We start from the raw sequence: 13,391 nt of genomic DNA, 5'->3' as shown, positions 1-13,391 counted from the left end.
TCACTGCATTTCCCCACTTTGCAAGTTGGGGTATAAAAACGATCTATAAACATCTGACCATTTACTGATATGGTTTAACTTCCCTTAGCAGAGAGAACGAAAACGACCCTACCAATCGAACAGACCCTGCTCTGAACTAGTCGAACAGTCAAAATAAAGGAAGTTGACATTCTCGCTTGCACCGAAAACAATAATGTGCCTGGTTAGGTTAGCAGAGAGAACAAGAACGACTTGGCCAATCGAACAGACCCTGATCTGAACTAGTCGTACAGTCAAAATCAAGGAAGTTGACACTATCGCCAGAACCGGAAGCAATGTGCCTGGCTAGGTATTTGTAAAGATATGGAACATACAAGTTTTACGGGACGCGTATTCAAAATCTGTAGCGGATCTTTAGATGCAAAACTACATAATAACACAAAAATCAATAATAATAAACTGGGTAGTTGACTCTAGTACGTCTCCGTGGTTACATGTTTTGACATCTGCCTACACTAAAGGTTTGTGAAATATCTCACTTTTTGCATGTCTAATAAGAAAATGTTGAATCGATGTTGGAACTTGTTAACAGTTAACAGCAAAACCGATCATGGGAATAATCAAACTTCATAAAACAGAACACCAGTACGCATGCGTTGAACGGAAAATAGTTTGAACTCTGTGTGTACTACATGTACATGCAACGGTGTACTTTGTAACAGGGTTTTAGTATAAATCCAAACCGGTTTCACATCTAATTTTTCGCCCCGTGCAGGTCCGGGTGTTAAAAGAATAGGCCTGCAGCAGCGCTAAGCTTGTCGTAAAAGGCGACTAAATAGTGCTCAGAAACCTAGCCGGGGGCTAGGCGCTCTGCCCACAGAGCAACTGGGATGTGTGCCCCAGGTGGTGGAATGGGGTACCCCTGGCGTGTTGCATGCTGGGATTGTCAGGCTATAATACGGAAAACCTGACTGCAACCCATAGTGGTGCACCGTGTTGGGAAAGATGCCACGTTCCTCGCACGTTAAAGAACCCTGCTGTGGTATTCGATAGGAGTAGGAACCTTTGCGCTCCGCCACAGGAGGCTAAATTGCCCGACCTGACCCATCCCCCTTTTTCCAGTGGCAATCCAAATTTGTCGACCCTATTATCCTTGTGACCCATCCTTTTTTTTCATTTCATGTTCATTTTATCATTCATTTCATGTTCATTGTCTGAATATAGCTGAAATATTGCTGCTCGGACGTTAAACCCCAACAAACAAACAAACAAACACATCTAATTTCAATTAGAAATAACATGCAGGTCAAATTTCAATATAGATCAAAAACAAGAAGTGGTTTTAAAATAAATTTTAAATAAAAAAAATTTTAAACGGTAATTATATACCTACATATTGAGTATGGTAAGTGCGCAAGAATTAAAACCAAATTGAAGTGTGGAAATGTGCATTTCTAGATCCAAGATCTCTATTGGTGTTCTACACGTATGACAACGTTAAATTTTAAATCTTTTCAAAATTAAACATTAAATAATTGTGCAGTATATTTTTATAACACAGGTGAGCGACGGGGGCATGATATGAGCCACTTTTTTTCTGATGTGGAAATCGTAAGAGCATCATTATATATTACAATGCACGAGTTCTATTCATATATTTTTTCTACATGTGCAACTACATATTCAAAGATAGAGGTAATGCTTAAAGTAGAAACTGTAAATTTTATCATTATGATAAATGCAACTGACTAATAAACATAAGTAGTGTGGAATAATATTTTACCTTAAAAAATAACATCGTGTTTTCAATAAAATGGAAGATTCGTAATAATTAATATGTGCAAAATATTTTCTGTCGATTTAGAATGGTAAAGAAAATTTAAATCACTTTCCTAAAATTATGATGGCACTTACCTCACATTGGCATTCTAGAACTTCGATTCCTTTTTTTAGAAGAAATATCCTGTTTTTTTATTTTATTATTAGAAAAAACGTATGAACATTTAATCAGTACTAATTACTTATAATTTGTCTAATTTGATTAGATCGATGGGTTGTCTTTAATTTATCATCCTTGTAAATTGATTTAATTTTATTGGAGTAATATCATTATTGTAATGAGTTCTAGGAATTATAAAGTGTCAACGAAAGGTTTCCATGGAAACAAAGACAACGGGGATATAACGACAACAGGAAGAACACACAGGACGTGCAGCATGAACCCAACTAACAGTAGATGCACCAGGAGCACCAAAATGGTGAGCTTTAGAAGGTTATGACTGTTGATAGAGGACGAATATATATTGCAGATGAAAGTTATGTCTAGTGGTGACTCAGGTCATGGTGACGACAAATGTTAAAACAAACACTGGAGCATTAAGCTTTTTATTAATAATGCTAGAAGAGGCGACTTTCTTTTGCATTACGAACAAAGTGTAATCTGAATGTTTGGTTGAATAATAGCAAACAAGAGTTATTATTTTATTATTATTCACATCTATAAGATCAAAACTTATAACAATAAATTCCCTTATGATATTTGTCACTGAAGTAGGCAAAAAAAAAAAAAAACAAAAACAAACAAACAAACAAACAAACAAACAAACAAACAAACAAAAATACAAAACAAAACAAAACAATTGCTGCGTTGTTTTGATTAATTGTAGATTGAATTCGTTGTCAATTACATTTCATGCATTACAGACATACCACAATATCCATCGATGACATGACCTAGATAAAGAAAAATAAAACGCCTATTTTTATTTAGCCCTATTCCGTGTCGTCGATCATTGTTTCAAGCACACTACCCGTCTTTCCGACTGATATTTAAAGGAACACTGTAACGTAATTGGTTCAGTTGTAGTACGAATATGGTACGTAGTGACAATTAGTGGTCTTAAAAGCCCAATCCTGTTTTGATAATCCACATCATCAGAGTAAAGCAACTTTAACTAGATTTGTTTATAATTTCATTGAAATGCACTGTTAATGAAAAATGAATTAACATATTTTTGTCCTTTTTTTTCTGGGTCAGATGATGGCCAAAGACAAATATCAGGTAGCACAAGTACACAACAAAAGGCAAAAAGATATATGTTTTGTCACTAATGTCTATTACAAAGATGTTATTAAACTTCGATCGGAGCAGGAAAAGTCACTTTAAGAAATAATGTATGAAAAATCATGCTAAATGACACTGGAACAGTATTGATTGTTCCACAAAAAATCCTTTACATAACTTTGAATGCAGATTTGGGAGATGGACACCAACATAGATTATGCGAATGGACATTTATCGAGGCAGTTATTGAGCACACTATACATTAGGGTGACGATTAAATGACAGCAAAACTAATTACCAAAAATCCATCAAACAGTCAGTTCTTGTACTAATAAAAACACTATGTAAAGAACGACATGTATTAGTATTTGTAAACTCGCTACAACTCTACCGCATACTTCTATCAATGGACGTCAAAGAAAAAGAGCTACATTAATATTGATGTGGCACATTCATTCGATTTCACAATTGTTGTTACAGATGAAGATGTCCTTTCGCACAAGCAGAAAATATATAACAAAATAAATTTGATTTAGTTGTATGGCAAAACAATTCAATATTTTCTCCACAATATATATCATGTCTTATGCAAGTTTATTATAGACATTGACCTAAATAGAAAATAATTTTCCTTTTTAGAATTGTTTTTAATGGTCAAATACTCAAATACCGGTAGAAATGATAAAAGTAGGTACTGTACATTAAAAACAATATTTGCAATATTTTAATTACTGTGAACGTCGCAGCTGTTATATTATTATATTATTAAATCTCGCATTATGTAAATTTTAATGTTACTAATGGGGATTTTTTTATACAAAAATAAAATTGCATTTTGAGAAAAATAACAAAATGGCAATACTCGATATATGCACTTATTTCAGTGGTCCAAAGAGGAAAAAAGTAATTATAATTACTTGCCTTTTTGTAAAGATGATAATCATGACGTTTACCTCAAGTACTTTCTCTTTTTGATTCATCTTATTTCTTGAATGTTTTTGATAAATATAGTGCTTTCATTTCATTATTACAAGAACTTATGAAAATATAATCAGTCCTGATTAACTATAATTTGGTTAATTTGATTAGATCGATAGGCTGACGTTGACGTATATAATTCATCATTCCTGTAGATATATTTGAATGCTATAATTTTTTTAAAAATTAATTTTGATTCTAGGAAGTGTTAAACGTATGGGCGTCCATAAAAATAAAAACTGGAATATTTCAACGACAAAAGAGAGAATACACATAACGAACAGCCTTAAGTACTAGCATTTTTTGATTAATTTTATGTATTATTATCTTATTTTATGTACTTTTAGAAAGAGTAATCAAAGGAACCAAGGTTATTGAGATAATCAAAAGAATGTAATCCAGGGACAAAGCCCAGACATTGAAAACAGACAAACACAACAAAGAACAGAAAGTTACTAAAATCATACATACAAAGTAACAAAAGCAAATGAGCAACTCGGACGGACTCCACTAAAAACTGGGAGCATGAACCAGGTGCACCGGTAGGGGCGTCTTCTGCGGTTCTAGAAACACCCACCTAGTTGCTCATAAAAGTCATGTCCGAGGTAGACGAACGAGGAAATGACAACTATGACACATTAAACAAATCAATTTTAATGGCGCAGATGGATACACCGTAACGATCCACGAGTTCACGATGACGACCATAAAACTTTTGTAGTGATGATTTCAATCGTGTAGAAACATAACCCTGTTCCAGAAGCTTATTTCTTAAAATTCTAGCGCGATACAAAAAATCTGCGTAGTTTCGGCAAGCTCTGGCATAACGTATGAGTTGTGATATGAATACTCCATACGCAGATGCTGAAGCGATATTGCCAAAAATGAAAGGAAAGTTGACAATTTTGAATGAAAAGTCATTACGTTTGGTCAATAGCTTTCCTTTACCATCGATTTCTAAGTGTAGGTCAAGATATGAGGCTGACTTCAGTGTCTGTAGTATCCTTTATCTCAAGTGCTTTTGTGTAGATGCGATGTATCAAATCCCCAAAACTAGGATTGTTTAAAGATAATACGACATTTATACAGCGGAAACGGAGATTAAACGAACTAGCTAAACGATATTCTTTCTGTCGGATCAGATCATATATAAAGAATAAATGGCATTCTTTTTATTCTATTATTACAACAACATATGAAAATTTAATTTGTTCTGATTACTTATAATTTGCTGAAATTGATTAGATTGGCTTGCTGTATTTGACATTTTTATTCAGACCCTTGCAAATCGATTGAAATTATTTTGAATGATATGCGTATTATATTGAATTATGTAAATAGCACAGGAATGGACGACCATGAAAAAAGGAAAACCGGGAACATTAAAAAGACAACAGGAAGAAAATACGTGACAAACATCTTGGTCTCCACTGAAAATCGTAATAAATTCGGGAGGACTGGAATTGTGACCAATTTAATATCATGTCCGATGAGCAGAATTTAACTATGGGAGATATTACCTTATCCAAGAAATAAAAAAAACCACTTTAACATTACACACCTAGCTCATGTAGACAGTTTTTGAGAGGGTCCGATAAGATAAATTAATAAACAAGTCCCACGCCACAACAGAATTCAGTTGTTAAATTATATTTCTGATTTTTACTCTTTGTAAATCCTCATATTACAGTGCAAAGAGTCAGATGATTGGCAAAGAGAAATATCAGGAAGACTACGTATATAACAGAAGGTGGACAGGTGTATTATCTGCCATCAATATTGTTTACAATGGATGTATACCAATTCAGTCAGTAGCAGGAAAAGGTACTTAGAAATACAATAAAAAAATAATGTTTATTAACACTAGTACAGTATCGGCTATTTCATATGACTTGGAAGGCAGTGTGAGAGTATGTGACAAACATAGCTTTGCTAGGTGTAGATTTATCAAGGCATAAACAAAACGAGAACAAAAGAAAAAAAAGTACATGTATTAAAAAATCATTGAACAGTTCTCATTTTAATCAATTGACCAGGTCGGATCCACCAAGGCCATCAGCCTATTCTTTCAGTTTGTTGTTTTAAATGTGTTCAATTGATCTTTTTCATACTGAAAAATAATTTCGTTTGTTGTTAATGAAATAGTTATAAAGCTAATACAAATTGGTCTATTGTAAAAAACAATAACTGAAAAACCTGTTTTTCACAAATTTTATGAAATGTATTGATAACCCATATGGTATAACTATACGTCAAGAAAGAATAGAACAAATATGATAGGCCTGCTTGATGCTCTCCTTTTACTATTTGGCAAAAAAACGACATTTAAGTAATTAAAGCTTCCCAACGAATACTAACGGGAATTGTTAAGACCCTTTGGCTAAAAAAGCTACTAAAACCAACTGTTTGCGAGCCATTTATATTTGTTAATTTTGCAAACGTTTAAAATAGGAGCAAATAGTACGTCATACAAAGTTAACAAAGTCTTTAGGGACGTTTAAAAAAATTGTTTCGGAACGTCAAAACGACTGTTGTTGAATGATGGCGGTATTCGCCTTGACTATAACTAATAGTAGATTACAGTACATATAAAAGGCGACGTTTTACGGTAGGCAGATACTTTTACTCTAGTTCCTCTTGAAACACTAAAATTTCGTCATCTCGTGTGAGAAATTCAACGTATTTTCATTGTTCGAGTCTTGGACCCCTTGATTACTCGTCCACTTGTACCGCTGCACTCCGCAGTAAATAGACAGATTCTATGCAAAACAAATTTAATCTTCAATATTCAGGACTCGCCTAATAACCTATTAATCTGCAATTTATTTTCAAGTTTTCGGTGTTTTTTTTCCCTTTACTTTAATATTATAACTTTTTCATCTTCTCTGCATTGAAGTTGAAACAGTAACTTCTATTTACTACATAATTCTTTTTGATGGTGTTAATCCCTTTCAGACCTCCTGTATGTACCCAATGTCAATACGTCATGAATCTTTATACTAAATGTTCTGTTTGACGCTGATTTTCAATTTGAATTTTATTGACTAAATGAGGTAAATATTTATTTAGTTATGAATTGGAAAACGTTTCTAACGAAATAATAGTACACCAAGCAATTAAAACAAAAGGAAAATACAACAGAACTGTCAAATTTGCAATGCAATTGAATTTTTCAGACCTTTCTATACGTTTACATATCTTCCCTGTATCAGTTTGATCCGATGGAGCAGTGTAGCAAAGAGAGTAATCACATTCTATATATATATATATTTCATTGGCTGGAGATGTTGGTTTATTGCCACTAAGAAAGGGGAAGTTGCCAATTGGAAAACCAGAATCCTGATGAATCAAATCGAGTGATTTATTGATTTTTGTTTCTGTTGGAATAATGGTGCAAGTATAAAACAAGACCAATAACACACACGTGACACTGATTACAAGCAGCATGTATGATACCTGTTATCTATAACAAAATTTCAATCACTGATGTTGAAATCAAGGCAACTTTGAAAACCCCACTACCAATTGATTAAAAATAAATATTATACAGTGGGCAATACTTAAGTTATTTTACATTTGATATTATGAAAACTATATATGTATAGTAATTCTTTTCCATAATTCCTGCAATGTTTGTTCTGTGAAATTACTGTGTATTATGAAATGAATAAAACTGGTTATAGGTTGAACTTGTTGGCTTCTTTTTCTGTTGAAAACAACTTCGTGAAAATATAGGACGAATACAAAACATTATATGTGAATACAAGCGATTTTGAAAACATCAATCGTCACTTAACTTCCATATCTCTAAACTTGTTTAGCAAAAATATAACACATATAAAGCAAGTTTCGTTCTTTTACTTAGTATTGTCAATGCACCAGTCGTTACAGGCCTTGAACTTTGAATGACAGTTGTCATAGCAATGACGTTGGGCAATCAAGTCCTCCACATGATGATGCTCAATATGGTAACAGGTACTTCTACAACTTGTTGAATTATTCTCACAGCTACAAAAACAAGCTCGGTCTACATTCCAAATAGAACAGCCTGATGCCAGAATAAGGACTGTCGTTGATATAACAAATAGCTGATGAACAAATGAACTCATTTTTTGTCTAATATAATAAAAAAAAACAAATGTACATGATAGTAATAAACCGAAAGGAAACAAAATTGCGTCGTGAGAGTTTTAAGAGCTTTTCGTGTTACTTTTGTGTGGATTTGCTTACATGAGATATAATTATACAGATAACGGAATGCTGTACTTTTTATGTTATAATATTCAGTTACACATTAATGAATTAAATGATGGTTACGTTACAATAATTACCGTTTAGAAAGGCATAGAATAAGTGAAGACAATCCGTCAGTCTATATACCGTGAAAGTGTTATTGTTCGTGGAATACCTATTTTTGTGGATTTTGTGGGTAAGGTAAACCACGAAATTTGATTTCCAAAAGAGATTATTAGCTTTAAACTGAATAACAGGATTATCAAAACGGCGAATTCTAGAATCCACAAACTTGTGCTTTTCTCATTAACCACGGAAATTGATTCCCAGAATATAAGTACTTCCTCAGTATTGAATTATTCGTAATTCCTACCTGTAAGTTTGGCGTAAATACATCATCTGTGTTATACTAACATCAACGACACACTGTATTGAACGTTTGTACATGTCTTATCTTTATCACGAATTTGATCAATGTGTATGTAAATATAAACGGTAAAAGTACGGAAGATACTCTGGTACAACTTATATTTTAACGTAATAAAATAATGGCACATGACTTCATTTATTTGATTTCAAATAAAAGCGTTAATCTTACTATTACACATGCCTCCGCGGTATCCATATCTAGAAATACAAAGTAGCGTTTGATCGTTCAGGAAGCACGTTCCACCATTACTGCAGTTGTAATTGTCACAAGGTGAAGCTAAAGAAAAATAATAAATAAAGTATTTTTTTATATGTATACCAAGTTTACGTTAACGACAAAAATATCAAAACACTGTAACTTTGCATTCATTATAGTATGAAGTGACAGAAGGTCTCCAGTCCTACCGCAACACTTGTTACCCCTTAGTAGTAATAATTCAATGTGGATCCTGAAAAAATCGAAAAATCTTGTTGAGACCCTCAATTCAAGAGAGTTATCAGATTATAATAGCATTAAAATATATCATTTTCAACACTGTATACTTCTATTCCCCATACTCAGTTAAAACCAACTTAAAAAAACATTATACATTGTTGTTTTCCAAAAAAAGATGGTTACACCTAGATAAAAATATATAGTTCTTGGTAGAAATTCCTCATATTTTGTAATACATAACTCCAGATCTTCTTCCAAATACATAGAAGATGTTTTTAATGCAAAATGCTGAAATTTTTTAACAACATATTTGTTCAGTGTGTGTAGGCGTTTTTCAACAAACGGTCGGCATTCCAAATGGGCACAAATTGTCTCCTCTATTTGCTGACTTATGCCTTCACTCTTTTGAAGCCGACTTCATAACTGACCTGGCCTGAAATCCACTTTATAGATGACGTATTATCTTTAAAGATACTAGTCTCGGGGATTTGATACGTCGCATCGATCCATAGAACTTGAGATAAAGGATACTAGAGACACTGTGAAGTCAGCCTCATATCTTGACCTACACTAAGAGGTCGATGGTAAAGGAAAATTGTTGACCAAAACTTAGGACAAACGTGATCATTTTTCATTCAGAATTGTCAACTTTCCTTTCCCTTTTGGTGGTCATCATGAACTCGAGGACCTTTACGGTGTATCCATCTGCACCATGAAAACTGATTTGTTTAACGTGTGATGGATTTCCTTGCCTCTTTCGTCTACCCCGGACTTGACTTTTATGAAAAACGCGGGGGTATTTCTTGAAAAGCAAAGGATGCTTACGCTACCGATGGACCTGGTCCATGCTCCCAGATTTAAGTGGAGTCCGAATTGCTCATTTATTTTTTGTTACTTTTTATGTATTTTAGTTACTTTATATTCTTTGTTGTGATTGTCTGTTTTGTTTTCCATGCTTGATCTTTGTCCCTGGATTACTCTTTTCATGTCTGCTAAACTATATGCATATTGCTTGGATTTTTTTCAAAATCAATGGACAAAACAAATCTATGAAATATTTAATACATCAATAATATACATACTTTCACAGGTAGACCAAAGATACCCATAACTGCATAAACACGTTGGTCTGAACCCTTTTCAGAATGCATGTGCCACCATTAGAATAAACATAGTGTTGGCAGGGCGTATCTTGGAAAAAAATACAAATGTTAAAAATAGTTATATGAATGGACATGTGTATAAGCAAAAGATATAAATAACATATTTCCATATTTCCTCCTAATAGCAATTATTGAACGAAAGGTTATCAAGTTCATTAACATAGCAGGGCACCTTCGTCGGGGTAAATTAAATCCATATATAGTACTTGTATAGCAATATTATGACGTTTATAAAAATCTAGCCGTTCAACCGGTGCATAAAGACCCATTATAACCCTCTAAAGAAGTGCATCATTTTCATTGGTTCTTTATAGTACAAGTTCCATTTTTAAGACAGCCGAACATTTCACAAGGAGATACTGCTGATTCTGTAAAAATAATATACTTGAAGCTCTTGGTTTTCTAGAAACACGCCTACTGCCTACAAGAAATTTATCCTAGAAAAAAAGTATCAAATTAAGCGATGTATGAAACAAATCTCGCAAAAAGAACACTCCACGTTGAATTTCATTTCTATGCATTTTTTTCTCCTTAATATAAAATGTAACTGTAATTCACTACGTTTTACAGTGAGAGAAGTTAATATTTGTGTAAACACTAATCTGGTTTTGCAAATACTGATGATTAAGACAAATTTTATATAGCTATTTACAGATTATTTTTTCAGGAAATGTTTAATTAATTTGATCTTCAAGGACAAAAATACTTCATATATAAAGTGTTGAAAGTTCTGTAAACCTTTGGTAATTGAATTTTATATCGATAACCTCCTATGCGAATACCCCTTTCACAAATGTATAAAACACATGTCATGTCTAACTATTTTAGCGAAAAAGTAGATATTGGCTTCGACAACAATGATCCAATTACATTTTCCTCCATTAAAAATAATTTATCACTTTCAACAGTTGCCATGCTTATCATAAAACAGTTAAAACATGTACCTTTATTACAGCGTGCAAATTACATTTTCTTAAACTACAGAAAGAAAATTGTATTGTGTAGTAATTTAATTTTTTTACATTACTGTTCATGTTTCTTAAAGACGTTTATAACTATAAATTATAAGACGCGTTCTTCTGTGTCAAGATATTTATCAATTATAGGCATTTAATATGAAAGACTAGTGAAATGAAGTACATGGATAACAGTTTAAACACTTTTGCGTTCCGTTAAATGAAAGCAGTTAATATTATTTATGATAATTAACATTTTAATTATTTGAGGTAGTCATAACGTTCCCTGAAAACGGACTTTCAGTTTTCTGTATTAAAATGGCTTACCATCTGTTTGAAACAACCGCCAGCACTACAGCTAATCCAACAAGTAGAAGTGCAAGAGAAATAATTAGAATCTTTTGTATATGGTCATTAATCTTTTAGCGATTGAGGCAAATTCATCTTTACACACATGCACAGTATCCGTGTTCATTGACTTATTACTTATTATTTCCAGATAAACAGTTTGCTGATCAGCATTTTTGTTATATAATCATAGTCCACATCCATGTTTCCTTTGCCTACTTCTTCAGTGAAGGAGAGATTCACGTAATTGTTTGTCATTATTTTCACTTTTGAATCACCTCCGGTGACCATGTCGTTGGTTGTTTAAAATAAACCAAAAAAAAAAAAATGACTTATCGACTTTCGATATGACTCGAAATGAAGAGGAACTATCACTCAAAGAACAAGATCCTTCGTGTTTAATTTAACATCCGTTAAATTATTTACGTTAAAAAGGTGTAATTGATGCACATGCATGAATTAAAATTTAAAAGTTTATCTTACATAGCTTATGTGAATTATTGTCTTCCACTTTAGATTTAAATTCTCTGTTAAACTATATCATTTTGTCGTTTAGTAGGATATACACGCTTCATAGGTTACGAATAAACTATCCTGGACGTAATGTTAAAGGATCGACATAATACTTCTGATAAAGAAACCTTTTTTTCCAGCTATTTCAATATTATGTTCTTCGAGACCCATTATGTTATTCTATTAATAGACCTTTACACAGGACATATTACAAAAACATATAATCGTAAAGAAGACTTAGTGCTAATATATTATATCAATAAAAACATAATCAATTGGTAACTTTACAAGTGAACATGATATTCAAATTGCATTAACATGATTGTTATTTAAGACATTTTTTCTTCCTATGGCAAATACAAATAACATTCAAGGAACTTTCTGCGTTATGGGTCAGAAAGAAAACAAAACAAGTGTATGTAACATGTTTGGCTTGAGTGTCATTTGTCTGAATATGTGATGAATAAATTGCAGCAACTGTTTGTCTACTTTTTCTTGTTATCTACTTGAGTATCATTTATCTAAAAAGTAGCAACGGAGTCTTAGATCTCCAACTTATAATGACTCACTGTGCTCGAAAATTTAGTGTTTTGTGTTCATATTCGCCGTATTTTGGCACTGGAATATCAATAAATAAAACATTAAGACATTAATTTTATTCGCATTGTATTATAATATAAATCCAAGATTAGATAAGAATGCATTCTTTGAATCGTCATATATTTGTATTTTTGTAAATTGTTTAATTGTACATTACGTAATCGAACAAATTACGAGTAAGAAACATTTCCTTGACAATCAATTTAGAGTCTTATGTAAATTGGATACATCATTAGCAATAGAAAAAGTAAAATTGAAAAAAATACATATCTAATTTATATTAGATACATTTATTTTTGAATAATTAAAAAATAATCAATTAAGAATGGGAAAAAATGAATACGTAAAAGATTATTTTTTTATCATTCTGGCATTAAGTAACATTTTGTCCATGTACTTATTGACAGATCTTTTTATTGTCATTTTTACGAAATATCATTGTAGTTGTTACGAATTCTGACGATTTATTTAAATAATTTCCAACCGTTGACCGAGAATCATGTAAGCCAATGTTCAAGCTTTCGGTCGCGATCACAATTATCAATAAGCTAACTATTTCCGTCGCGTAATACTGGGGTGTCAATGCAAACATTCGCTTAAAACTGTACCTCTCAAAGTCACAAACAATTAGAAAAAAAACAATTACTGTTTATAAACTTAAATGGGGCCAGCATTGTACATACGTAAGCCTT

The 13,391-nt window shown here is 32.5% G+C and overlaps 1 protein-coding gene and 1 long non-coding RNA gene across 2 annotated transcripts; one reads left to right on the top strand and one right to left on the bottom strand.

The window, feature by feature from the left end:
* The first annotated feature begins 1,004 nt into the window (after nt 1-1,004).
* LOC148598406 (uncharacterized) lies at nt 1,005-7,424 on the top strand. Its single transcript, XR_015918653.1, has 4 exons — nt 1,005-2,237; nt 3,683-3,730; nt 5,712-5,845; nt 7,198-7,424. It is a non-coding gene; the product is annotated as an uncharacterized LOC148598406 (long non-coding RNA).
* LOC148598405 (uncharacterized) lies at nt 6,013-11,939 on the bottom strand. The gene is made up of 5 exons (XM_088561789.1): nt 11,566-11,939; nt 10,202-10,310; nt 8,628-8,960; nt 7,883-8,137; nt 6,013-6,131 (listed from the first exon to the last, which is right to left on the bottom strand). The coding sequence occupies exons 3-5, from the start codon at nt 8,699-8,701 to the stop codon at nt 6,113-6,115; spliced, it is 348 nt and encodes a 115-aa protein (XP_088417915.1). The 5' UTR covers nt 8,702-8,960; nt 10,202-10,310; nt 11,566-11,939; the 3' UTR covers nt 6,013-6,112.
* Between the last annotated feature and the right edge of the window lie 1,452 nt (nt 11,940-13,391).

This window comes from Perna viridis, chromosome 14 (assembly GCF_037379345.1).
Source record: "Perna viridis isolate PV_CMFRI_1.1 ecotype Kerala chromosome 14, ASM3737934v1, whole genome shotgun sequence".
Lineage (NCBI taxonomy): Eukaryota > Metazoa > Mollusca > Bivalvia > Mytilida > Mytilidae > Perna > Perna viridis.
This window is presented reverse-complemented; position numbering and strand designations above follow the sequence as displayed.